We start from the raw sequence: 27864 nt of genomic DNA, 5'->3' as shown, positions 1-27864 counted from the left end.
AAATATTGACGAGATCACAACGCGTTACCAACCTTTCCTAATCCGGCGTGATAACATTCCGAGACAACAGAAACTGGCGAGTCCACACATTCTCTCCCCAACTTTTCACGGTCCAGATTCCACAAAATCTGTCTGTGCTTTCTTTTTAGTGTTTTTCCACACATCCAAACATTGGATGAGAAATATCAGAGACTGTTGGGAATATAAATGAAATGAAACACGAAACGGAAGCCTTTTTTTCGTCTTCTTCTTCTTCTTGTTTTAGTACTGTTTCTCTCGTCATGGGTCGTGGTCCTCGGCTTCTGTCTCTCTCATCTTCTTTCTCAATCAGCTTCTGCTTCTTTGCTTTCCTGCAAGACGCGGTTTTCTTAGTCGTCGTTAATGGGAATAATAATCCCAACCTAACGTCATGGACACCCATCGACCGCGATCTCTACCATTCCAGGTGATTCCTAATGAAACCCTGTTTTTGTCTCTCGTTTCTTGCTGGGATAAGTTCTATATTTCAAAATATCTGTTTGTGTTCTTCGTTTCTTGAGAAGTTACAGGTTGAAAAAAAGACCGGACTTTGTTTAATTGGTTGTTGGATTTGATCAAACTTATATATTTTTGTTTTAATCCTGGAAATGTGTAGTAAAGTTTCCATGGTTTTACATGTCAAGATTGTTTACTTTTTTGTTGAATTTGTAAATTTTAGTCTGGATCTCAGTTATTAACTATGCTCCATTTGGCTGTTGAGAATTGTTGGAAACTGAAACCTTCCATGCGTGGACTTTTCGTTTTCCATATATTTCCAGGATGGATAATGAGATGAAATGAGAATTATGTGAATAATAGTGAAATGATTTGTGAATATTAGTGAAATGGTTTGAATTAAGATGTTATATTAGATTTTGGGAAATGAGAGAGAAGAAATTGAATAAAAATATTATAAAGTTAAAATTTGTTTAAATATTATTTTTGTTTTGAAATTTGAAAAAGTTGTATTGTTTTTTGTATTTTGTTTGAAAGTTTGGGAAAATTATAATGATTAGGTAATAATTAGCTGAAAAAGTTGAAGATTTGAAATTAAAAAGTGTTTTATTTTTTAGTAATGTTTGGGAAGTAAATTATGAGAAGTTTTGAGATGAGATGAGATGTTCTCAACTTATCTCACTTGCCAAACATGGCCTAGTTGACCTAACTCGAGTATATGTTCCCAAAAGATGCAAAAATCAACAATGTGTGTTAGGAACTGATTACCTTCTTATCTATTCTTATCTGGTTTATCCATATACGATGGTTATCTTTCTTCGGCTTAAACTTTTGGGATTATGCCTAACCCGAAAATTATGATTAAACTTTCTTCGGATTCGACGTTTGTAGTAGCAATTTGATGGAGCAGATAAAGGCTTTGGTCCAGCGTCACCCGGGCAAACTCAATGTAGGTTGTCTATGATTCACCTGAATTAGCCGTTATGCTTGATCTTCATTTTCTGATTGGTTATGTCTTTGACAGATTGAAACAGTTAAATCTAGAAATAAAGGCTATCAGGCTGAGATCTCAGTAGTTACATATTGCCGGGAAGGGAGAGAGAGTGATGATGGGTCAAAGTTTCGGATTCTTCTTGTAAGTTTTCTGTTCAAGTAGTGGAGCCTTTTAACAATTTTTTTTATGTAGCTAAGCAGTTGCTTGTTTGGCCTTTATTTTGTCCAGTTTCTAAGGGTAATAGTACGATCTTAGAAACAAATAACAATGTACTTTGGAAATCTTGTAGTGGATACTGGATAGATTATCACAGATTTGTGATTTCTGGTGTTTTGACAGATAATTCCTTGTCTTCCAGAGTTTTGGCCAGCATGGAAGGGAACTCATTACATCTGAACTTGCTTTTCGGATTTTGTCAATATTAAGTGAAGAACAGTTTCTACCCAACATGAGCCCAGCTTCACTAAATAGTATCCTTGACAAGCTTGTCATAAAGGTAGCGCCTATTAAATTTCTAGAACAGTTTGTTGTAGCTGCATTTTGCTTCTACTGAGTAAATCAGATTGTTTTATGTGCTGGGTTTTGATTCATCAAATGTTTAAGTTACGAACTTATGAACAAAGATTGCCTATATGCAAGCTTACCAAGTGAACTGTTGTGGCAGTCAAACCCACCGAGTGAACTGGATAGCTTTCAGTGCTCATGTCAGGGGATAAGTCTCAAAGTAGATTACTCAGAGATAATATATCCTCTCATGGTTCTTATGTTTATATACTTAAATCTTAAATACTAGTTTGTTCATTGATAATTAGTTGATCATTAAGTACTTTATGTTAATTTCTTTGAACGATATCTCAACTTTAATATAGATTCAGTAGGACTGAAATCCCTGGGCAGCTCTGTTTCAGCATGTTGCAGTTATAAAAGAACGTATGTTTTGTATGGAAAAGATTTAAATTGCCAGATATGTGACCGACATGTTTTATAGCGAATAAATTTAAATTGTCAGATGAATAATGCTACTATGCTGCCTCATTTTGCTCCCTCATTTTGACCGCTCATGTATTTAATTGTTAGTTTTTTTTTTCTTTTACTTACTGATTAAGGAAGTGACTATTAGTGAATTGGTGTATTTTTTTTATTTTTTAAAAATATTTAAATATGTTTAAAAAATGTAAAGAAAAAAATAAAAAGTAAAATTTGTATTAGTGTGCACGCCTAGTTGTCAAAGCTAGGCGGTACACTAGCACTACTCTTGTCAGATATGCCATTTTTAGGGAAGTGCTGTGAGGAATCTTGGTATTAATGAAGTCTTAATTTGGAGCTTAACTCCTCCTTATTTTCTCTTCGTACACTCCCCGCTTTTTTGAGAATTGGTGTCGAAGATGGTCTCCGTGGATTTTTGATTGAGATCCAGATGATCTTTTTTTAGTTTTTACATTTAACGATGGGGTTTAGAAAGGCAGTTCTCATAGAATCAAAGTTGTTTGAGATAGTGCATGCAGGAAGTAGAGCATTACGTATCATTGAGAGGGAAGGAAGGTGACTAAAGAGTTGGTAATCAGTTTCACCATTGCGAGATGGGTTGTGTAGTCTCTTGAAGGTTGTGGTCAAGCTATGCCAAGAAGGATTACATTAAAACTTTCAGTTATGGCAGCAGTGCATATATTGCTCAGAGATCGTCTAATGCTTTCGGTAGACATTTGGCCATTGTGGAATATAGAGGTGGTGGCATGAGAAGCATCATCATTGTCCCAGAAGATGTTGGAGGTCTAGGATGGAGAAGGCTGGGTTTGGAGACCCGTGAGATGAGTGGTGTTGGGGTGAAAACTGCAGGGGAGAAGTATGGGAGGGAGGTTCCCAGCCATCTTCCTGTATAGAACAATACCTCTGCCAAGACCTATGCTGAGGCTGTAGTTGGAGTTGTTCCAGCCATGAGAGGAGCTGCCAGTAGTCCAGATTTTGAATTGAAGGGCAATGATGGAATTTTGAAAGAGAAGGGCAGAGTGGAAAGCCATGGCAGAGATGTTTACACAAAAAGGGATGAAGGCTCTCTAATCAAGGGGAGAGTAGCTGAGAAGGTTTCCTTAATTAGAATAAAGGAGGAACTGATAGCTGAGAGGGAGAGGCTCATGAGGTTAATTGACAGTATTGATGTGGATTTGGGCATCGATCAGGGGCCTGAAATAGCAAGTGGAGCCCCTGAGGCTTTGAGCACACAAGTGACTGGGTCTAAGACCTTGGGCCCGCAGAAGGTCATGGGGGGAGTTGGTGTATCAGACAAGAATTGGGCCGGTCAGCATGCAGGCCCATCTACAAATGAGGTTGGCTCGAGAAGAAGGCCTGGAGAGGGAGGGCCCGAGAAGCAGACCTAGAGATGGAGGGCCAAGCTTTCAGGCCCATGAACATACGAGGCTGGGTCTTCGTTCGATGCTTCTCTACCGACGATTGACACCCATCGGACGGGGCCACCATAGACTTGGTCGATGGGGGCAGGCAAACAGGTATTGGTCTCCCGGACGAGGGGGAGTGATGGCGGCATTGTCGTCAGGCATTAGGGAAACTGGGCTAGCTTTGGAGGCAAAAAAAGCCAGCGACTCTGGTCCAACAGTCATGGAAGCACCACAGACCTTGCCGACGGCTGAAATGACGGCCCTCTCGAGATCGGACATGGACCCTACAGCGGTGAGGCTGACATGGAGACAACAGGAAGCCCTTTGGCTTTGATTCCTTTTGATTCCTTTGGGTCTAAGGGAGAGTTTGATAATGTGGGGACGGCAGACACAATCTCCTTGGTGTGTGAAGATGTGTGTTGCTAGGAAGACCCACTCCCACTGGTATCCCTGCATCCGTTCAAGAACAACAACCACCAGGCTTCAAACTAGGTCCTCAACAAGGCAAAGGAGATGCAATTCAGTATGGGGATTTTATGCGATGGTTTTGAGGACCAGCTCATTGCCCTCTTTGCAGTTATAGAAGCTGGAAAGAACAGTTTGGGATCACCCAGGAAGCTCGCATCAGCTAAGAAGCGAGCAAGGGAATTCTATAGACTTGACTGGACAGTAAATAATGGAGCAAGTGGAAAGAGTTCTAACTGGGGAAAAGTGAGGGGAAGGGCAAAGGATGTGGTTTTATGAAACCAAGGATTGTTTCTTGGAACGTAAGGGGCTGAATGAGAAAGATAAACGCCTTATAGTTAGAAATCAACTTTGTAAATGGAAGGTGGACATTGTATGTTTACAAGAAATGAAACTTACAATTATTTCTCTACGTATCATTAGAAGTTTGTGGGGGTTGTAGTCAAGTGGGATGGCATTATTTAGCGTCCACTAGAGCATCTGGGGGCATACTAGTAATGTGGGACAGGAGAGTGGTGGAGAAAATGGAGGATTTTCTGGTAGATTATGTGGCGGCATGCTCGTTTAAGAATGTCATAGATGGGTATCAGTGGGCATTTGCCGGAGTTTATGGGCCTAACCTTGATCAGTCCAGAAGTTTACTTTGGGATGAGTTGGCCGGTATTAGCAGTGTATGGGACCTTCCTTGGTGTATCGGTGTTGACTTCAATGGCACTCTTGCAGGATCTTCCTCTTGCAGGTGGCTCTTTCACTTGGTCTAGCAATCGAGATCTTCCATCTTGGTCAAGGCTTGACAGATTTCTGATCTCACCAATTGGGAGGCTCATTATCCGGACCTCATTCAGAAGAGATTACCTAGGTTATGTTCGGAGCACTTTCCCATCCTGTTAAGCTGCGAAGGCATTCGAAGAGGTCCAAGATACTTCAAATTTGAGAACATGTGGTTGAAGTCTGAAGGTTTTCTGGACAGAATACGTCAATGGTGGTCATCATACCATTTTCATGGCAATTCTAGTTATATTATGGCCTGTAAATTAAAGTCTTTGAAAAAGGACTTGAAGGAGTGGAATGCACAAGAGTTTGGTAATGTGGAAAGCCAAAAAATTGTTCTCTTAGAGGAGCTGAAGGGTTTGGAGGGTGTGGAAGAGGAGAGGGTACTATCTAAAACCGAGCGGGCACGCAAAACTCAATTGACTGCGGACATTGAATGGGTCTCTCTTTTGGAAGAAATATCTTGGCAATAAAAATCACGTGCTTTATGGTTGAAGAAAGGGGATAAATGCAACAAGTTTTTCCACCAGGTGGCCAATTCACATAGGCTGAACAATGCTATAGAAACTCTGATGATAGATGGGGCGACCTCATCCAACTAAACCGAGATCTCAGATTACATTGTCAATTACTATGATAAGTTGTTTTCGGAACAGTTTTCGTGGAGGCCGAGACTTGATGGGCTGGCTTTTGATGTTCTTGATCCACAGGCTTTGGAACAACTTGAAAGGCCATTTGAGGAGGTAGAGGTTAGATTGGTAGTTAAAGGTATGGCGGGCAACAAAGCCCCAAGTCCTGATGGCTTTACCATTGCCTTTTTTCAGACTTGTTGGGATTTACTTTAAGAAGATATCATGGGGGGTTCCATGAATTTCATGAAAGTGGGCGGTTCGAGAAAAGTCTCAATGCAACCTTTTTAGCACTCATCCCTAAAAAGATCGGTGCAGTAGAGGTGAAAGATTTTCGTCCCATTAGCCTGGTGAGTGCGTTATACAAAATTTTATCTAAAATATTGGCGAACAGGCTGAGCAAGGTGATGGAAAGTTTGATTTTGAAGCCTCAAAATGCCTTTGTTAAAGGTAGGCAAATCCTTAACTCAGTACTTATTGCTAATGAATGCCTGGAGAGCCGGGACTTCTATGCAAGTTGGACATGTAGAAAGCTTATGATCACGTCAATTGAGGATTCTTACTTTATATACTTGAGAGATGTGGCTTTTTAAATGGCATACTTGGATCCATTACTGTATCTCTATGACTTGTTTTTCTGTATTGGTGAATGGCACGTCAAAAGGCTTTTTCAAAAGCTCCTGAGGATTGCGACAAGGGGATCCCCTTTCTCCACTTCTCTTTGTTTTTGTGATGTAAGCTTTTAGTAAGATCATTGCAGGGGTAGTGGCGGGTGGTTTCTTATCAGGATTCTCAGTTGGTGAGGCAACCTCAGGTTCCCTCAACATCTTGCATCTATTGTTTGATGATGATACTTTAATCTTTTGTGATGCCAGACATGAGCAAATTCGAACTTTGAGGGCTCTTTTATTATATGCTTTGAGGTCGTGTCAGGGTTGAAGGTGAATTTGGCTAAATCTGAGGTAGTGCCAGTGAGGCTTGTACCCAATGTGGAGAGTTTGGCGTCCAACTTGGACTACAAGATATCTCAGCTGCCCATGAAATATCTTGATCTTCCGTTGGGCGTGGCTTTTAAATCAAAATCCATGTGGGATGATGTGCTAGAAAAAATGGAAAGGAAATTAGCCGGTTGGAAGCGGATGTACTTATCCAAAAAGGGTCGGGTGACTCTCATCAAGAGCACTCTTTCTAACTTACCAATGTACTTCCTCTTATTATTCCTGCCAAGGTGGCTCATCGCATGGAGAAACTTCAACGTGATTTCCTTTGGGGAGGGATAAAGGATGGGTTTAAATTCCATTTGGTGAAATGGGCCGCAATTTGTTCTCTCATCAAAGAAGGAGGCTTGGGTATTCGGAATTTGAAATCTTTCAATAAAGTTTTGTTAGGCAAATGGTTATGGAGATATCAAAATGAATGGAGGGCCTTGTGGCGAACTGTCATTGCTTTGAAGCACGGTGAGTCATGGGGAGGTTGGTGTTCCAATGAGGTGAGTGGGCCTCATGGAGTTGGGCTTTGGAAACATATTAGAAGAGGTTGGGACACATATGCAGCACATACTTGTTTCCAAGTTAGAAATGGAGTGAAGGTAAAATTTTGGCATAATTTATGGTGTGGTGATTGGGCACTCAAGGAAGTTTTTCCTCGAGTTTATGGCTTAGCAAGAAGAAAAGAGGCATCAATAGCGGATTTAGTTTTCATCTCCAATGGCCTTCCACAATGGAACATTACTTTGAATACTTTCCTTAGAGATGCACAAGACTGGGAAATGGATGAATTTTTAGTGTTCTTTGTCCAGGTGTACTCCACTCGTGCGTCGGGGGTAGGTGAAGACAAGATTTATTGGCGCCCTTCCAAGAAGGGAGTTTTCACAGCCCATTCTTTCTACCATTCTTTGACCATGCACACCTCAGCCCGTTCTTTCCCATGGAAGAGCATCTGGAGGACAAAGGCACCTCTAAAGGCAGCCTTTTTTGTTTGGACAGCCTCTTTGGGGAAGATTCTTACTATAGACAACCTGAGGAAATGTGGAATCATAGTTATGGACTAGTGTTATATATGCAAGAAGAAAGGCGAGTCCACTGACCATCTCTTACTACATTGTGAGATTGCCAGGATCTCGTGGCATGAAGTTTTTGCTCGATTGCGTTTAGCTTGGGTGATGCTAGAAAGGGTATGTGACTTTCTAGCCTCGTGGAGAGGTATTCGGGGCAACCCTCAAATTGCATCCATATGGAAAATGATACCTATATGTCTATGGTGGTGCATTTGGAGGGAGCGGAACGCTAGAAGCTTTGAAGATCAAGAGCGATCAATGGAAGAGCTTAGAAATTTGTTTTTCAATACCTTGCTTCGTTGGTCAATTGTAATTGATTTCCATGGCATGTCTTTTCATGAATTCCTTGTATCTCTAAACTAGCTCGCATAGGCGTTGCTCTTGTATATGTCCCGTATACTTGGGCATTTTGCCTCCTTTTGAACAATAAAATTTTGTTTACTTGTAAAAAAAAAAAAAAAAAAAAGGAATCTTGGTATTTTTGTGATGTTGATATCTTATGATCTGCCAGGTGGTGCCAATGGAAAATTTGAATGGCCGCAAACTTGTTGAAGCCGGAGATCTTTGTGAGCGGAGGAATGGTCATGCACTTGAATTTTTCTTGATTCAAAAATTAGATGACCACTTGGGGTGGTGTTGAAATGCTTTAGTTTGAAATTTTGTTGCAGGGAGAGGAGTTGATCTCAACCGAAATTGGAGTGTAGATTGGGGCAAGAAGGAAAAGGTACATCCCTATTATTTTGACACTTTAATCATGCTATATAAATTACGCTGGGTACCGCTTATTGCATTGTACGTTTGCATGCATCTTTTAAACTTGTTGGTGATGATGCATTAATTTGATAATTATGCTCAGATTTGCCCTCTTTAAAATTGATTTACAGAACACTTTACCCAGTTGGATGTGGCTTTAGGTTTAATTATTTATACATCTGCATCTTCTGTGCACTTGCGCGCGTGCAACACCTTACTATTAAACTGTCCTATTCAGTGTTTTGTTATTCTCATAGTCTTTCTTATTTTTGTTTGTCTCCAATTTCAGAATTATGATCCGTATGAGGAAAATCCTGGAACTGCTCCTTTTAGTGAGCCTGAAACTCAAATTATGCGGAAACTTGCCGTGTCTTTTGATCCACATGTATGGGTTAATGTGCACTCTGGAATGGAGGTAATATTTTTGGCTGTTGTCGACTGCTCAGGTCATTTGCCATCTAAACTCTCGTGCTAATCCATCTTTTTCTTAAGTTTTTATGTATTATCTTAATATATCATCAGTCACACTTATTAATAAAGATACTTTTACCTATAATATATATATATATATATATATAGGAAAATGCTACTTGAACTGAGAAAAGTTGTCAATAAAAGTGACCGATTGAATTTTTTTATTTATTTTTTACTTAAGGATTAAGGAAGTGAGTATTAGTGAATTGGTATTTTTTTATTTTTTAGAAATGTTTAACGATATATAAAAAATGATTGAAATAAAAGGGAAAAAAAATAAAAAAAGTGCATTTGCACTTATCGGTCAAATTTCATCGGTTCATCATCGGTCTCAGTAGCATTACCCATATATATATATATATATATATATATATATATATATATATCATCTGTCTACCCAAGTTTCTTATTTAGAAGTGCAGGATCTTACACTCAAATGGGTCAGAAACTATTTATAGGTTAACTTTGTCGTTGATTTTGTCACTTGGTTGACCGATGCCATCTTTCAAGGAAAAGAGGTTATGTTTTGTACTTTAATTTGGAATCAAGGATTTTTTTCTTTAATGGCTCATAAAAAACTCAAGTTGGCCAAGGAACGGTTTGTTTGGCCTTGTTATTATCCTGGAGAAGCCAAGTTGTGTGTATGATACTGGCTTCATGTGCAAGGGTTGTCAATAATTTTTTTTGTCCTTTTTAATTAGTCAGTGTGGTTGTTCTTTATGTGAATCACGACTAGAAGTTGGTTGAGATTGAAATCAGCTTGGTTAGGATGAGAGTGGCCTTTTATAGGCTTGTTAACTAGGTCACGCTTGGTCAAGTTTACATGGGCAGGGTCAAATAGGGCTAGTTGTAATTGGGCTGATTGTGGTATTGTTTCTTGCTTGATGTAAGTTTTACAAAGCTGGGTTCAAACTAATGATTAACTGCTTGACTTGTCCCCTGCTCAGCTTCGTGATACTCTCACCCATAGTCTTTTTAGCCTGATACAGTTTTAACCCAGATAGGGGTGATTTGGTTTTCCTAATGCTTCTTTCAGGTATTGCAGGTTTTGAGATATGTTAAAAATTTATTTAGGAAAGACAAAGTGCTAATTATCTTTCCATTGGTTGACTTTATGATTACCTGATATGGCGGAAATAAGTTGATCCCTGTGCCTTTAAAATCAACGATTACTTGGATGAAAGAGTTCCTCTGCATTTGTGCCTATTTACCGTTGTGCTTGTTTAATGCAGTCAGTGGAAATGTGGATTTTCAGTGCTTTTACAGGGGAACCCAACACACTCCTGAGTTTCTGTAAATTTAAATGCAAATGGTTACAGTGTCATGGAATTGTTTTCTTATCAATTACCTCGTGTTCTCCTCATGATATACTTCGCATATGACAGACTTCATAAGTTGCTTGTTCATGCAGGCTCTCTTTATGCCATATGACCATAAAAACACTACACCTTATGGACTTCCTACACATCAGATGAAGTTGTTGCTTGAAGAGGTGAACCATCTTCATTGCCAAAAGCATTGCGTGATTGGATCTGGTGGAGGCTCTGTAGGGTTAGTATTTCCTACAGTTGGAAACAATGATCATCACAAAAACATTCCATCAGTTAGTGAGGAATTAATGCAAATATATAGCGAATTAAGAATCTGGCTATGAGGATGGTAGAAACAATTTATCTTCCATTCTTACACGAGATTCAAAATGCATGGCCTTGATGCAAAATGGTGCTGATATTCAGCAGGTTTAGAGGAGAGCCATGGAGAGGTTCAAATTTTACCTCTCCATCACATTTTCCACTAGTTTATTGTTTGCTTAAATTGAGGGCCTGTTAGGAATATGGACAGTCTACCATGTTTCGACTTGTTATTACATCTTTCAACAAGTTTGAACTTGCTTTAATTTTAGGTATTTGGCACATGGGACCGCAACAGATTTCATGTACGACGTTGTAAAGGTGCCCATGGCTTTTACATTTGAGGTTTGTGAAATCAGATCCCTCATTCTGTAATTGCTTACAGCAATTTGACCCTTTCACATCTCTATCTGTTTGCATTGACTGACAGATATATGGAAACAGAGCTGCCTCATCTAACGACTGCTTCAAAATGTTCAATCCCACCGACCTCGCTACATTCAATGTATGTTAGAACGGATTGCTCCATGTCTTTTGTTGCTTTTGATTATGAACTTCTTAATTTCTTCCCTTAATATTTTTCCTTTTCGCGTTTGCTGGACATAAGTATCAATGTTTTGAGGAAATATACAGTTGATTAAGAACAAGATTAATAGGTTCGTATTTCTGTAACTATATCTTCTTTTGGATTTCAGAGAGTTCTCAACGACTGGTCTGCTGCTTTTTTCACTATATTCAAAGTGGGACCACGGCTACTTGGTGAAGTCGATTCGAAGGTACTGCCTGTGTCGAACTTGGCCAAGTGGGTATCCATCGATGACTATCTCGATGGTTACTTGATGGAGAGGAGTAGCAGATATGGGAAGAAGTCGGAAGTGCTTGAGCTTGGGATCCAAGAGATTAGAACGTATTTCAGGCTCTTTTTATTATCCTCAGTATTATTAATGTTCATGTTCTGTGCCAGAATTTCAAAAAGCAAGTCCAATAGACAAGTTATTGCTGGCATTCCCATCTGATATATATATATTTTCTTTCACCCTGGTGAAAGGCACGCGGAGTGTTGAACGTTACTACAGTCTATAGACAATATAAAAAAATTATGACCAATGAATTGAATTGATAAGATTTATGCCATTATTTTTGTTCGTGGCTTTACACAACAAAAACAACATAGAAAACTAGTCTTGAAGACTTTTCTATCATTCCTCTCTCTATTATCTGCCACAAGTATAGTTCAACACTATATTCGGCACACAGGTAAAGGTGTATTATCTGATGCTTCTGAGGAATGGTATGTATCTTCTTCACGTATTTGAGTGTGTTTTGATGCCAGGCTTTGGTCTGCATTTGCATTCCTACTCATTTGCCCCATACCTTGAACCTCTTTCTTGCCAGACCGTGCATGAATCAATATCACCTGCAAAACCATTTGAACCAACAAAAAGAACCAACTTGGTATGGGAGAGAATGGTGTATTTGAACACGACTTGAAACATTTTGCATCATGGTATAGCATGCATTATAAAGATGATAACAACACTGCAGGATTAGAAATTAAAACATAACATCATGATTTCCTCAATAACACTGGAACTTTCTGCATACCACAGTACGTATTGTTGAAATATCAGACTGAAGACTGACAACTAACCTCAAATAGATAACTTACGAAACAAACACGATAGCCCTGTACATTTCTTTGGCTGTGTGGCCCCCCCATATACTATGATTTCAATGTCTGCTTCATATATCTAAGAGCGGACCGTAACATTGCTCTGGCTTTCCTATCTGGCGTGCACCCAGACAAAATCATTTCCTCGTACACAGAAGGAACCTGATATGTGAATAAATAACTTAGCCATAGAAAAGCAAAAAAGCATATATACAATGTCAAATCTCCTTTATCTTGAAGTTCTCAGCCTGGTAATTCTATGAGGCTTTGCAAGACCAAAGTAAATCATACCGAATGGAATTAGAATGCAGTAATGTGTAAGATACCTAGACATTCTTTTAATGCAGTACATCTAACCTAATTAATATATATATCAAATGTTAATAGAACATTTGGTCAAAATTGGGGCTTGGTAAAAATACTAAAAACCCTAATAATACGATGGTCACTGCCTGCATATTGTTTGTTGGAAAAAATATTACGCTGAAGTCCTACAAACAAGTCCTACATGTTGCTTGCAGAGGAATAGTTCTTGGCTCTACAATCTTTTCCCATGTACAAAAATAACTTTTACATTATCATTTTCTAACCTTTCATGTGCAGTAGTCAATCCCTCCCCCAATAACTAAGCTAGAAATACTAAACAGACACAGGAAAAACTGTGCAGGACTGCCTCACTGCCACAAGTAATGGCAGGAGGCACCCAAATCTAACTTGCCAACACACATGAAAAATACAGAGGACCATTTGTCATAAAAGGCGGCCTGGGTTCCTCTTTTATGCTTTTAAACACTATAATCAATCTATACCTTATGAAATTTATCAACACGAATCAGAGCTTTCATAAGCGTAGTATAGGTGACAACATCTGGTTTCAAGTCCTGCAAGGAGATTCCAAAGGACATACAGTAAGATGGTAAAACCAGTAAAACTTCAAAATATTTGTCGGGTAAAAGCAATAGATTGGTAACATACATTTTCTTTCATGTACTGCAACACAGCAAAGGCTTCAACATCCCTTCTATCCTCACCAAATGCATTTATTAATGAATTGAGAGCTAAAAGACTAGGCTTCAGGCCATCTGCTCTCATGACCCTAAATGCTTTTATTGCTTCCTCAGACAAACCCTGTCAAAAATTGGAACTAAAGATTATCAAATGCATCCTCAAGAAACAATCACATTTACAATTTTTTTTTTTAAATAAGCAATCATCACATTTGCAATCAGATGATACAAAAAACAAAAATGAACATATCCTTTCAGAGACATAAGACTTGTTGCTCCAAATACAAGGACAGATTTTTTTGGCAGGGAACGGAATCTCTTGTATGGGAGTTTCTTCTCATTTCAATGAATTATGCCAAAACTGTTGCCTTAAAGCTTCTGTGATATTGTACGTTGTCAAGTAACATCCCACATATACCACTGGTAACATTGAGCCAAAAATATGACAATAAAGTATAATTAAGCCATCCCATGGTTTAATTTACATAATAATCTAATGCATAATGTGCCAATGATCACTGAAATGATACACAATCTTGGCTCCATAAATAGGAGTGGTGTCGAGCACCAGGTAGAAACTTTTTTAGAAGAGAATAGAACAGATAAGGAGGAACAAAATACCAAAAAATAAAGCACGAGGGAGAACTTTTCTCCATAAATTACAGCATCTTGCTAATTACATTACATTCGTTTCGTTCAAAACTACAGATTAGTATAAATGTAAAGTTTCTCCGGAGCATTGCTTATAGAACACCTATTCACGGCCTGGTTTGGATACAAAAATACCTCAAATTCATCTCAACTCATCTCATCTAATCATTACAACTTTTTCAAATTCTCACACAAAATATAATAAACAAACAATTTAACTTTTTCAAATTTTAAAACAATAATAATATTAAAAAATAATATTCTAATAATATTTTATTCAACTTTCATCTTAATCCATCTCATCTCAACTCACTATCCAAACCTAAAAGCAAATTGGTTGCGGCCTTTGAGGATGAATGTACAATAAAATTGCAAATAGATATAAAGGCAACAACATACGTACCCTTTGCGCATAGGCATTAATCAAGGCATTGTACATTGTCGAGGATGGTCTTAATCCCGCAGACTTCATGCCCTCCAAGCACTCTATCGCATCCTCGAACCTCCCCGACTGTCCATAAATATCAACCAGAGTGGTGTAAGTCACCACATTTGGCAGCAACCCTTGACTCTGCATCTTCCCCAACAAGCTCTTCACATCCTCCCACCTCTCCTGCTCCCCAAGACAATTAATCATTATATTATACGTCGTAGCACACGGCGAGTATCCTTTCTCCTGCATTTCTTCAAACAACTCCTCTGCCCTACCATGCCGCCCCGCCTTACAATGACAATCAATGAGCGTGTTCCATGTAACCGTGTCGGGCTCAATTCCCTCAGATAGCATCCGATCGAAGGTGGCCACAGCATGATCAAGACAATTGTATTTGCCAAAAGTATCAATCATCACATTGTAAAAATGCCTATCCGGCGTTACTCCACTGCTCTTCATTTCCTTCAAAACCTGAAAGGATCTCTGCCATTCTCCTCTGTCCCTATAACTCGCTAAAATCCTACTAAACACGTACGAATTAGGCTGTACATTGCAAGCCTCCATTTCTTTCAAGACGATCCTCGCGCTTTCCCACCGGCCTGCATTTGCATATGCATCGATAAGAAGACTGTAAGTATGCTCGTCCGGCAAAACTCCTGTCTTCTCCATCTCAGATACGATCGACTCGGCGTCTTTCAAGGAACCGGCTTTCACATACGCTTTGAGAAGCGCGTTGTAAGCCCTAGTCCTTGGCTTCAATCCGGAGTCCCTTATTTCTTCGAAAATGGCCTCGGCCTCCACGGTGAGACCCGAATTCCCCAAGGCGGATATAAGCGCAACGAGAGTTGCAGTTTTAGCGCTCAACCCGCTGGCCTGAGCCTTGGCTAGGAAATGCATGGCACGCGCAGAGTCACCGGCGTTCGCAAAACCGACGATAATGTCATTCAGAAGCTGGCAATCGAGCTCGATCCTATCGCATTCGATCTCGGAATAAAGCTTCTGCAAAATCGGAGAGTCGGCTTTGTTAGTGCGCGTAAGGGACTGAATAATCAAGCTATAATTGACGAAGTCGGGTGGGAAACCGTCTTGGCGCATGCGAGACATGAGATTGAGCGCCTTTTCGAGGTCGTCGTTGCGAGCACAAGCGCCTATTAGGGCGTTGTAGGTTAACGGGGTTAGGGATTGTCTCTGAGAAAGCAAGAAGGCCTCGTAGAGCTTCTCGGAGCGCCCAAGGGCGTGGATGAGAATTGAGTAGAGCAATTCGTAGGAGAAGCAGAGGTTGTGTTTCTGGAGCCATGAAACGACGGCGTATGCCAGTCCAATGGAGGAGGAGGAGGAGGAGGAACAGAGGGATTTTAGGAATGAGTGCCAGACCGGGGCCGGCACGGCCCGGTACGACTCGGCGAGATGGAACTCGGTCGGGTCAAGTGAAATCGGAGGATCCAAACCCGAACTGCCGGTGGTATCGGGAGAGTTAGAAAGGAAGTCGAGGAGGGGAGTGAAGTCGTAGCGGCGATTGTTGATGTCGTTTTCGTCGTCGCCGTCGCCGTCATCAAGTTGTCTGGACGAGGAAACAGAGAAAGAGGATGCTTCGGTAACGATGGCGGTAACGGAAAGTGGAGGTTGGAATATATGGCGGTGGCGGTGGTGGCGGAACTGTGTTGTGAAAGTTAGCGGAACTGAAGGGAAACGATTTGGAAGGGGCGGTGGCAGAAGAAACATGTTGGTGAAGGGATAATCTTTTAACAGAGAGAGAGAGAGAGAGAGAGAGAGAGAGAGGAGAGGGTGGAGGCTGCTCACTTCGGAGAGGAGCTTGAGATTATCAGTTATTTCGATATTTTTTCAGTTGGCGGCGGATGAGAAAAAAATCTTATTTAGAGTCGGTCTACAATCTAGACCGCTAGGAAGAGAATAGGAGGTGATGACGTAATAATTTCTCTTTTTAACTGGATTTTAAATGTAAAATTAAAAAAAAATCACTCGATAGCGATCCTGCACGTATTTATGTTTTTCTTTATAAATTTTATAAAGTTGTGATTAAATTAAAAACTAAACTAGGGAACATCGTTCATTAAAAATTTTAATAATACTATATAATAGTCACCATAAGAAGTAAATTTCTAATTTATGGGTGTTGATATATTTTTTTTGTGAAGGTCGAATGTCAATACAGTGTTTAAATATTCATTCGTTCATTCATGGTTTAAATAATAATTAAATATTTAAATTTTGCATATTCATTTTGAAAAAATAATAAATAAGAAGATTTTAAAAAAAATTTAATTTTTTAATGACAGATTCTACTCTTTTCTTAAAAAATCGAGTGTATACATAATATTTACACAACTCATAACTATTCAATATTATTTGTCATAGAAAGTACCGAAGTTACACCAACCAGTAAAACTACCGAGATCACTAATAAGACCCATCCCACTAGTAGTACTACTACTTGCTGCACTAGCAAATGCCTCTTCCCTATACTTGCTAGTTTAAAATAAGCATTATTGGTCTACGCACGGTAAAAATAATAGGATATTGATGTGTCGGGTATTCATTGGTCGGTGTAAACTCCACATTTACACCAGAATATCGGGTTCAAAGAGGAACTCATCAAGATCTTATAACAAAGTTTCAAAATGGGACCCGATCGATGTGATTAAAAAGAAACCCTGCAGTACTAGTTATTTGTTGATCATGATTACAATGCTATACCATGTAGAATGTTTGTATTTTTTTTTTTTTTTTCTGAGTAAGATAAACATTAAACTTAAGTGACTCCCATTTAAAACACTCCAAACAAAATAATACAAATACAAAGTTGAAAAAGAAGAGAGAAATGGCAACACATGCAAAGCCATTTATAGGTAAAATGCCATCGATTACATAATTCTAGGCTTAGATCGAAATCTTACATTAATTTATTGGTTGAGCAATACGATATTATATAAAGCCTACGTACGTACGTACCTCATAGGGACAACCACCTTCATGATCAATGGATGAGAAATACAATGGTCTAGACTCCTAGTTTATGGGACTTGGATCCATGGAAGCAAAGGCAAGGAGCTCCTTGTCTTGTGCTAAGATGACCATGTCTTCTTTATCCAACCACACCCATGCTTCTATATATTCCACCGCTGGTTTTGGTGTCCATCAACACTATCAAATTTGGGATCCAACTCTCAGTAACATCACTTAAACCAACGTAGCCTATCCACACGGGCTTAATTTCCCCACCCAAAATCAATGTCATAGAGACCAAAGTTACACCAACTGCTAAAAGCAATAAGATCCATCCCACGACTTGTACTACTTGTTGCACTGGCAAATGCCCCTTCCCTTGCTTTTATAATCTCGCAAAGATTTGGAAGCCCTCCATCACCTTGTAGGTTTTTCACAAAGTCGCCATCGATCTTCGTTATTGCTTCTCTGAGATTTGTAATCATGGAAGGTAAGTCCGTCTCCTGATCACCCATGCATAATGCACCTACTGACCAAACAATGTTTCCCATAAAAGTTTCTGGAATGGAGGAACTGCGCTTTGGCGCAAGTTCACTGCATGCGTAATAATAGCTGGCCGTCTCTGCATACCAGATGCTGCCTTGAAGGCAGCCCTCATGCATTTACTTAGCTAGGAGTGCAGTGACTACCACAACTCTCGTGGGGTTTTGCACACTTGAGCTGCATGTTTTGGTCGAGTGATTTAATGGCTGATGCATCAAACACAAATCTCCTTGTAATAATAAGCCTCCTCATCATTACAATCAATAGAACGATGGTCCTTGATCTTTCCAGCGAATGGATAAATCCAAGTCAGCGTTTCTGATAAAGATTGCTTTAGTAGTTGTAATATTTGAGAAAAGCCAATATCATCGTTAGCAAGATCTGTCTTTTGATTCATATGATAGAACAAGTTGGTGGGATAATAGACCGGAGCCATCAACTGGTCCAAGAGGGAGAGCTTGTGGGTTTTCATGCAAGTTTGAGGTGTTGGAGAAGAGGGTTTGATGCACTCTTTGGAAGTAATTTCTGTTGGGAATTTGGACCTTCCAAATTCACACCCTAGGATCCACCCTTTACAGAAATATCAAGAAAAATAGAAAAATAATAACAACATAAGAATTTAAGTAAAAAACTTCCAAAACAGGAGAAAAACTACTAGACCTAGAGAAGAAAATCCATTATGTAAAAAATTATTACAATCACACAATTTTTCTCCTTACCCAAAATACACCCACAAAGTTTCCTCCACTAGCAAAACTTTAACTCACACCTCTTTCCCTTTTACAAAAAAGGTCAACAGAGGAATTTATCTAAAGTCAAAAGTTACTAGTTAAACTTTTTGACTAATGCACTTTATCAAGAGGCTAAGCCCTCCTATTTATAAGCCTTGAAGCCTGCTCCTCAATCCTCTCCCATCGGTGTGGGACTCCAAAAGGAGCAAACCCAACAATCTCCACCTTGCGACTTTGGCTAATCCCATAGCCACACTCCAGCACAATGAATATCTTTATAGCTTTCGCTATCATGCTTCACCACAAAAGTATACTCACTCAGAATAAGCCAATTTCAAACATTTCAATTTCGCCCCATGTCGAAAATAACATTGTTGAAAAATTATGATGCAACTTCCACGTTTGGCTTTCCTGGAAGTTCATCAGGCCATCAACATAAATTTCCACCACACACCCTGCATTAATGCCAAACCAATGTCTGTGTGCAAACTTGTGGACCCGATAACATTAACACATCCTCTATCATGGCAACTTTGGGAATTAGCGGTATGTCATGAGGATATACATGTCTTTTTTTTTAAAGGACATTGTCTTCCATGGAGAGAGATACAAAATTAGCTTCATTTCCAGTATCTCCATTTACTGACTTGGAGCCACTTGTCGAACATAATCCTGCTTTTGAACAATTTTTCTTGACATGCCCAGATAATTGTCCACACCCCCAGCAGACTACTTTCATCTTCATGAAATTCTTCTTCATCCTTTTACCAGCTACTACCAATGCTAAGTTCTCAAGTGGACCATTTCTTCCACCGCCTACTCCTCTCTCTTCAGAAAAGAGTTTACTGGTAACCTCTAAAAAAAATATCGTCTGCTTCCCATGTATCAAAATAGGCTTCCTATGCTCATAGGAAGGTGGAAGAGACCAGATAAGCCTCAAGGCTTGATCCTCATCATCAATTTTAACTCCAATAGATTCTAGCTCAGAGAAAATGCTATTGAGAACACTTAAATGATCTGAAATAGTCGTACATTCACTCATCCGCAGTGTATGAAATTGCTCTTTCAGGTACACCCTATTCGAGATGCCCTTCATCTGATACAACTCTTCGAACTTTTCCCAGAGTTTCTTTGTTGTAGATATTTCATGTACATTTGCAAGAACATTCTTGGCCAAACACAGATGTATCGCACTTGCTGCTTTCAAATCCAAATCCTTTCAATCTTCATCGCTCATTACAAATCTACTCTTTGTTTCACCAGTCACGCTAGTACCACTGCAGGGGTTGGTCTGCCCTTCAACGGCTTTTGTAATCCTGATTGAATCAAAACATCCTTCACTTGAACTTGAGCCAAAATTGATTCTCCCAGCAAATTTCTCCACCTCAAATCTGATAAGATTTGAAGCCCTACTTCCTAGCATTGCCTCGATGAATTTTACCATAGAAATGAATGGTACTCACCAAGTAAATTCTCATGAAAGAATCTCAATTCTTAGACAGAACATCAAGGCTCCCAAGAAAGATTGAAGGGTCACAATGGATACACTTTAAATTTCTAATCTTCTTAGACAGAACCTCTTTAAACTGTACATATCCACACTACTACACCAAAGCTTCACCCTACTAAAAGAACCTAGGCTCTAATACCACTTGTTGAGAATTTCGACCTTCCAAATTCATCCCTAGGATCCACTCTTTGCAGGAATATCAAAAAAAATAGAGAAATAAAAACAATACAAGAATTTAAATGAAAAACCCCCAAAACAAGAGAAAAATCTCCAAAACAATAGAAAAATCATCAGACCCAGAGAAGAAAATCCACTAAGTGAAAATTATTACAATCACACAATTTTTTTACTCATCCCAAATACACCCACAAAACTTCCCCACTAGCAAAACTTTAACTCACACATCTTCCTTTTTTACAAAAAATGCCAATAGAAGAATTTATCTAAAGTCAAAAGTTACTAGTTAAGTTTTTTTACTGGTGCACTTTATCAAGAGGCTAAACCCTTTTATTTATAGGCCTTGAGGCCTGCTCCTCAATCCTCTTCCACCGGTGTGGGACTCCAAAAGGAGCAAACCCAACAATCTTCATCTTGCGACTTTGGCTGATCACACAACCACGCTCATGTGCAATGAAGATCTTCATAGTTTCCGCTATCATGTTCCATCATAAAAGCATACTCACTCAGAATAAACTAATTCCAAAAATTTCAATTTCGGCCCATGTAAAAAATAATCTTGCTGAAAAATTATGGTGCAACTTTTACGTTTGGCTTTCCTATAAGATCATCAGCTATAGACATGAATTTCCACCACACACCCTACATTAATGTCAAACCAATGCCTGTGTGCAAACTTGTGAACCCGCTAATATTAACACATCCTCTATCATGACAACTTTGAGAATTAGCGGCATGCCATGAGGACATAAATGTCTTTTTTTTATAATGACATCGTTCTTCTATGGAGAGAGACATAAAATTAGCTTCATTTCCAGTATCTTCATTTACTGACTTGGAGCCACTTGCCGAACCTACTCTTGCTTTTGGACAATTTTTCTTGACATACCCAGATTGTCCACACCCCCAGCAGACTGCTTTCATCTTTATGGAGTTCTTCTTCTTCCCATTACCAGCTACTTCCAATGCTAAGTTCTCAGGTGAACCATTTCTTCCGACACCTAGTCTTCTCTCTTCAGAAAAGAGTTTATTAGTAACCTCTGAAAAAATTATTGTCTTCTTCTCATGTATCAAAATAGGCTTCATATGCTCATAGGAAGGTGGAAGAGAACAGATAAGCCTCAAGGCTTGATCCCCATCATCAATTTTAACTCCAATAGATTCTAGTTCAAAGATAATAACATTGAGAACACTTAAATAATCTGAAATAGTCGTACCTTCACTCATCCGCAGTATATGAAACTGCTCTTTCAGGTACACTCTATTCGAGACGCCCTTCGTCTGATACAATTCTTCGAACTTTTCCTAGAGTTCCTTTGCCGTAGATATTACATCTACATTTGCAAGAACATTCTTGGCCAGACACAGATGTATCGTACTTGCTGCTCTCAAATCCAGATCCTCTCAATCTTCATTGTTCATTACAGATCTGCTATTGTTTCACCAATCACGCTAGTACCACTACTGACTTCAGGGGTTGGTCTGCCATTCAATGCCTTTTATAATCCTGATTAAATTAAAAAATCATTAACTTGAACTTGCCACAAGTCAAAATTGATTCTCCCATCAAATTTCTCCATCTCAAATCTGATAAGATTTGAAGCCCTACTTCCTAACATTGTTTCGATGAATTTTACCGTAAAAATGAATAGTACTCACTAAGTAAGTTCCCAGGAAAGATTCTCATTTCCTACACAAAACTTCAAGGCTCCCAGGAAAGATTTGAGGGTCACAATGGACACACTTTAAATTTTCAATCTCCTTAGACAGAACATCCTTAGACTGTACGTATCACACTACTACACCAAAACTCCACCCTACCAAAAGGACTTAGGCTCTGATACCAGTGACCACTTGTTAGGAATTTGGAACTTCCAAATTCACTCCCTTGGATCCACTCTTTTGCTAGAATATAAAAAAAAATAGAGAAATAATAACAACACAAGAATTTAAGTGGAAAACCCTTAAAACAAGAGAAAAATCACCAAACCCAGTAAAGAAAATCGACTATATGAAAAATTATTACAATCACACAATTTTTCTCTTCACTAGGGGTGTAAATTCAAACCGGAAAACCGGTCCGAACCGGACCGGTTTTATCGGTTTTGAACCGGTCCGGTCCGAAACCGGTTTTTAAAATCTAAAAACCGGCCGGTTCCAGTCCGGTTCAGGTTCCAGGATTTTTTGGACCGGACTAGACCGGTTGATTAAAAAAAATAAAAATAATATTTTTATATATAAGTTTTATACAAAATATTTTATATATATTAAATATTAATATATATAAGTTTTATATATAATGTATAATTATAAATTTTTATGTGAAATTTTTATATATAATATATATAATTATATATATTCATATATGAAGTAATTTCTTGTTATAATTTATAAATTATTACATAAAATGTTAATATTAAATCACTAAAATTTTATAACTAATACTAATATATAACTTATAACTATACCAATAGTCTAATATTAATACTATTATATAGTCTAATATATTAATAAAAGTATAAAACAATTGTTTTTAAATCAATTTTTTTTATAAACAAATTTTTAATAACAAATTGTGAAACTTACATTTTAAAAAAACCGAAAAACCGGACCGGACCGGAAACCGGTAAAACCGGAAGTACCGGTTTATGAGGATAACTGGTGCGTAATCAGTTTTAAAAAATACAAAACCGAAAGTACCGGTTCGGTCCTAAATTTTATCCAAAACCGGACCGAACCGGACCGATTACACCCCTACTCTTCACCCCAAATACACCCACAAAGATTCTCCACTAGTAAAACTTTAACTTACACATCTTCCCCTTTTACAAAAATGGTCAACTGAGGAATTTATCTAAAGTCAAAAGTTACTAGTTAAGCTTTTTGACTGTGCAATTTATCAAGAGGCTAAGCCCTCTTATTTATAGGCCTTGAGGCCTGCTCCTCAATCATCTTCCACTGGTGTGAGACTCCAAAAGGAGCAAACTTAACAATTTCATCCTCCATTTTTTATCAACTGGTTTTCTTCAACGAGATACACGTTATACAGCTGGTGGATGATCTCTGCACTAGCTATATTAAGGTTTATATAGCCTCGCATCCGGCCAAGCACAAGCCATAATATATATTCCGGTCATCAACGACAACAATCTTGGATCACTTCCTAATATTATTGTGCATTCCATGTGATACGGCTGGCCAAATTTAATATGCATCAATCATTTGAGCATTGATTTACCTTGCAAGCATCCTCGTTATAATCTAATATCTACTTAAACTAATTGTTAGGTACAATTCAAAAAATATTAAAACAAAAAGTTGAATTAATCGATCACATATGATACAAAATTTATGTGATTAGATAACGTGGCTACATCTACGAATTTACAGAAGATTTTATTCAGATGAAAATCAAAATTAATACAATACAATTAAGGGTGTTCATCTGGGTTTCGACCTGGGAACCCGGGTATACCCGGACTGAGACCCGGGTTTCAAACCAAGGTCGAAACCCGGACCAGATTGGTCCGGGTTATACCCGGGCCGAAACCCGAGTTGATCCGAATTTTTGAAACCTGAAAATTCGGGTTCGAGTAGTACTCGGATTTTTTTTTTTTTTTAAGTTCATATAAAGGGTTTAGAAGCTTTATATATATATATATATATATATAAAAGCTTATAATTAAAATGTTGAAAAACATAATTCTTCTATATTTATTAAAAAAAATTTAAAAAAAGTGTTGAAAATCATAATTTTTTATAAAAGCATAGTACTAATATTTTCCAGAATAATAAAAATATATAAAAATGAAAAACTAAAATGCATGCAATCCACTACATATTACATTATTTTGTTATTTACACATTACATTACATTGCAAAATACAAAACTACAAGATATGAATTACAAAATAATTTCGGCAAGTGCAACTTCAAGTGATCTGACTGAGAGAGATCCTGCACATTCTGTAAGCCAAAAAGATCAGTACAAAATTACTAGATAGGGGGCTAATACAGAAAAAAGAAAAATACTAAAATGTGCAATGCAATTACAAAAGCACAAAATTAGTACAAAATGCATCTAGCTAGCTAGTTACTACGTCTACGCTGCTGGTTCCCAAGTCACACATTTTCTTTTGAAGGTCCACATTAAAGTTCAATGCATCTAGCTAGCTAGTTACTTTGAACTAAAACAAAAGGTTATGATATAGCTAGCAAGGTTGCATTCCCATTTTCCTTCTCGAAAGACAGAAAATGCATTTGGATTCAAAGTGCTAGTTACTAGTATTATATAAGAGAAGAAATTAATACACATTGATTCAATAAGAATGATGTATTATTCAAAACTAATGTGGAATCCATGACTCATGCTACCTTTACCCTCCAAAGGACTATACAAATTGACATTGCGCTCCAGAAGTCTTCTCAATCCTAAAGAGAAGACAATATCTTCTCTCTCTTCGTCGCCATTGCATGAGGATCCCTGAAACACCAAAAACAGAAATCAGAAAGTGGATAAGATGATTCCAATGGATTATATGGAAAAAGTACTCCAATCTGTGTGATGAAGTGGCTTACATCCTGATCTAGTATTTTTAAAGAAACTGTGTGATGAAGTGGCCTTGTGATCTTTTATATCCTACATTATATCCTACATGGTTGTTTATGGTGCTTAAAAGGTGTGATTAAGAACTATCATATAAAGGTGAAACCTAATCATTCTGGACAAAGCCAAAACATTTGACAAACAAATTTGACAAACATCAATAGAATTATTTGTATGAAATTTAAGTACTTATTACAGTGTTTTATGCTCAGCAGTACCAAATATGGCCGATGCAACAATAACCTCATGGAACTACTCCAACTCAAGAAGGTAAGCTTCATCAATATATTAAATCCACTATGGTGCTTGGGTTTGCATCCTTTAACAAATCTGATAAAGAAAAACACACACACTATCAGAAAAGGACATAAATGTGGGATGCATTTAGCTGAAAAAATATATACAAGAAAACTGCAAAAAACAAAGATAATATTTAACCAAAAAGAACCCATAGGAACAAAAGCTAAACCTACCCACAATGCACTGTCATTGACTCTTTTATATCAAAAGACTAATTCATCTGCTTTAGACTCAAATGAAAAACAAAAAAGCCTATAAAAAGCTAAGCTACCCATGCGTATGAATGGGATTGAGTGGACCCTAGGTAAACTACTCTCAGTAATTGATTGTCTCAACAATTACTGAGATGAAGCCCAACAAGAGCTTCCATTGCAACAACTATATCAAGGACCCCAACAGAACTTCTGGTCAATACCATTTTCGCCATTTGAGTTCAGTCTCACAAATTCAATGAAAATGCAATAAATTAGACATAACAAATGCAAATGTTTACCTTTAACACCCAAAGAAGAGTTCTTTAAATCTTGGATTCTCTGAAATTTTTCGATTGCCTCACCAAAATCCCCTTTAAAATCCACCAAACTCAAACTTAATATAAATTTCTGAAACTAAAAATTTCACAGAAAAATAAAAGGAAAAGGAAAACCTTCCAAGAATAAGGTAGACATAGCCAGAAAAACCAATCCCCTCGAGTTTTTAGCATCTAGGACCTCACTTGACTAAGTGGAAAGACACTGTTCCAGTATCAGTAGACCTTGTGCATAGGATTCATCTGAAACGAAAATTGAAGAAGAAAGTGAAAGAGTAAGTATGCGTACATTTTTCAAGAAACCCAACAAAAGAAATAGAGAAACGGAATCATCCATCTTCTTCCCATATCTGCTACTCCTCCCCATCAAGTAACCATCGAGAGTCATCGATGGATACCCACTTGGCCAAGTTCGACACAGGACAGTACCTTTGAATCGACTTCACCAAGTAGTCGCGGTCCCATTTTGAATGTAGTGAAAAAAATAGCAAACCAGTCGATGGAGGAGAAAGAGAAGATGGAGGAGGAGAACGCGAAGAGAAGATGGAGGAGCTAGGGTTCGATGCTAGAGAGAATGAGCGGCGGGAGCTAGGGTTTACTGTTTAGACGAGAGAGAGAGAGAGAGAGAGAGAGAGAGAGATCTTTTGGGGGTAATTTTAGCCGTGGGTTGGATTTGAGTGTTTTGTTTTTTTTTTTTTTTTTTTTGGTTTTGAATAGAAACCGGGTACCGGGTTTAAAATCTGATACCCAGATTATATAACCGCATCCGGACCGGATAGAGCCAGATAAGTTAATCCGGGTTCTGGCCCGGATTATATTCGGTTCGAAAACCGCATCCAAAATCCAATTATCCGGATTCCAGACCAAGTCAGAAAAAAAAACCCAGCCTGGATGAACAGTGCTAAATGCAATGGGCGGACAAGTCCGGTTCAATTAATATATAGTAAACTCTAATTAACGTGTCGGGCCAGATAAAAATATATATTTTTTTTTTTTTTGAAAATCCATGATAGGGTAATCAAATCGGACCCCACAAACATATCCATGCTCCACACGTAGAAAAGCTTGCCCAACGTACAAAACTATATATTCAAATAATTGATGTTAAACCTCTCTTCTTAACAAATTTAAAAATGCTTTAATTTTTTTGGGGGGAGATTTTTAATGCAAGTTGATCCTAAGTTGTCACGATCGTTTAATTAACCAGACGATTAGTACTTAGCTGGTTGCATGTCGTACGTGCATGTCATTAAGCACAAAACTACACTATTTTATGAAACTACACTATTCTTCTAGAATATTTGCTGATCCATGTTGTCTAGCACAAAACTAATATATAAGACATTCTACTTCCAAGTTTGTAACGAGGTGTGAGGAGGCTAATTACCAGAAAATGAAAGAAAAAAAGGCCAGAAAAGAATGACAAAAGAAAAAAAAAAGTGTGATATATAAAATATATATATATATATATATATATATATATATATATATATATTGCAAGCGATTTTCTCCCTTTTAGTGAGCATTTGATGAGCAATTAAGAGAATAAGAAAAGAAGGTCCAGTCTAGGACAAATAGGCCCCTCAGCCCGGCCCGCAGGTAGACTTCCCTGGAAGCAACTCCCACATGGGAGCAGAGTGTAGAGGGATGGGACTCGCCATCCTGGAGATCCCTCGAACAACGTCTAGCCCTCGAGTACCTGCCCACATGAATGAGTGGGAAGTAAGGGGGACCCTCAATCCTCTGACAATATGACATTGACGGACCATTGAAGATACCAACAGAGTAAGGCAAATCTAGAAGCCACACAGTATTAATAGCACCACCACCCGAACAACAAGCCACATTAATGACAACGTCGCATATGTATGCCGCATTAAATAACTCTTTCAAAATAAGCAATAAAAAGGACACATGGGCTCCACAGGAGCAAGCACGATCTGTCCCCCCAAACTCCCGGTATATATAGCAATTTCCAGGTACGAAAAAGGGTCTAGACTCAAGACTCTCATTATTTACAAACTTCTGAAATACTCTACTAACTTTGGCATTGGAGACTCCCCGGCCTCAAGGCCGCCCTCTCCTAGCTCTTTCGTCTTCG

The 27864-nt window shown here is 38.4% G+C and overlaps 2 protein-coding genes, 1 long non-coding RNA gene and 1 pseudogene across 4 annotated transcripts; 1 reads left to right on the top strand and 3 right to left on the bottom strand.

The window, feature by feature from the left end:
- On the top strand, positions 1–27242 carry LOC121262936 (metallocarboxypeptidase A-like protein ARB_03789). 2 transcript variants are annotated; one of them, XM_041165642.1, is made up of 12 exons: positions 2–445; positions 1366–1423; positions 1499–1609; positions 1827–1964; positions 8294–8363; positions 8451–8506; positions 8825–8950; positions 10421–10560; positions 10913–10985; positions 11071–11145; positions 11336–11657; positions 27215–27242. In XM_041165642.1, the coding sequence occupies exons 1-11, from the start codon at positions 213–215 to the stop codon at positions 11654–11656; spliced, it is 1401 nt and encodes a 466-aa protein (XP_041021576.1). In that variant the 5' UTR covers positions 2–212; the 3' UTR covers position 11657; positions 27215–27242. The 2 variants fall into 2 exon arrangements, with proteins under 2 accessions (XP_041021577.1, XP_041021576.1); XM_041165643.1 differs by lacking the exon at positions 27215–27242 and having other exon boundaries at positions 1–445; positions 1369–1423; positions 11336–11738.
- LOC121262865 (pentatricopeptide repeat-containing protein At5g42310, chloroplastic) lies at positions 11752–16272 on the bottom strand. Its single transcript, XM_041165525.1, has 5 exons — positions 14374–16272; positions 13288–13440; positions 13122–13193; positions 12292–12474; positions 11752–12057 (listed from the first exon to the last, which is right to left on the bottom strand). The coding sequence occupies exons 1-4, from the start codon at positions 16123–16125 to the stop codon at positions 12364–12366; spliced, it is 2088 nt and encodes a 695-aa protein (XP_041021459.1). The 5' UTR covers positions 16126–16272; the 3' UTR covers positions 11752–12057; positions 12292–12363.
- On the bottom strand, positions 17431–18346 carry LOC121261993 (annotated as a pseudogene).
- LOC121263239 lies at positions 24777–25807 on the bottom strand. Its single transcript, XR_005940211.1, has 3 exons — positions 25728–25807; positions 25153–25264; positions 24777–24811 (listed from the first exon to the last, which is right to left on the bottom strand). It is a non-coding gene; the product is annotated as an uncharacterized LOC121263239 (long non-coding RNA).
- Positions 27243–27864: the final 622 nt, after the last annotated feature.

Source organism: Juglans microcarpa x Juglans regia, chromosome 4S (genome assembly GCF_004785595.1).
Source record: "Juglans microcarpa x Juglans regia isolate MS1-56 chromosome 4S, Jm3101_v1.0, whole genome shotgun sequence".
NCBI classification, from domain to species: domain Eukaryota; kingdom Viridiplantae; phylum Streptophyta; class Magnoliopsida; order Fagales; family Juglandaceae; genus Juglans; species Juglans microcarpa x Juglans regia.
This window is presented reverse-complemented; position numbering and strand designations above follow the sequence as displayed.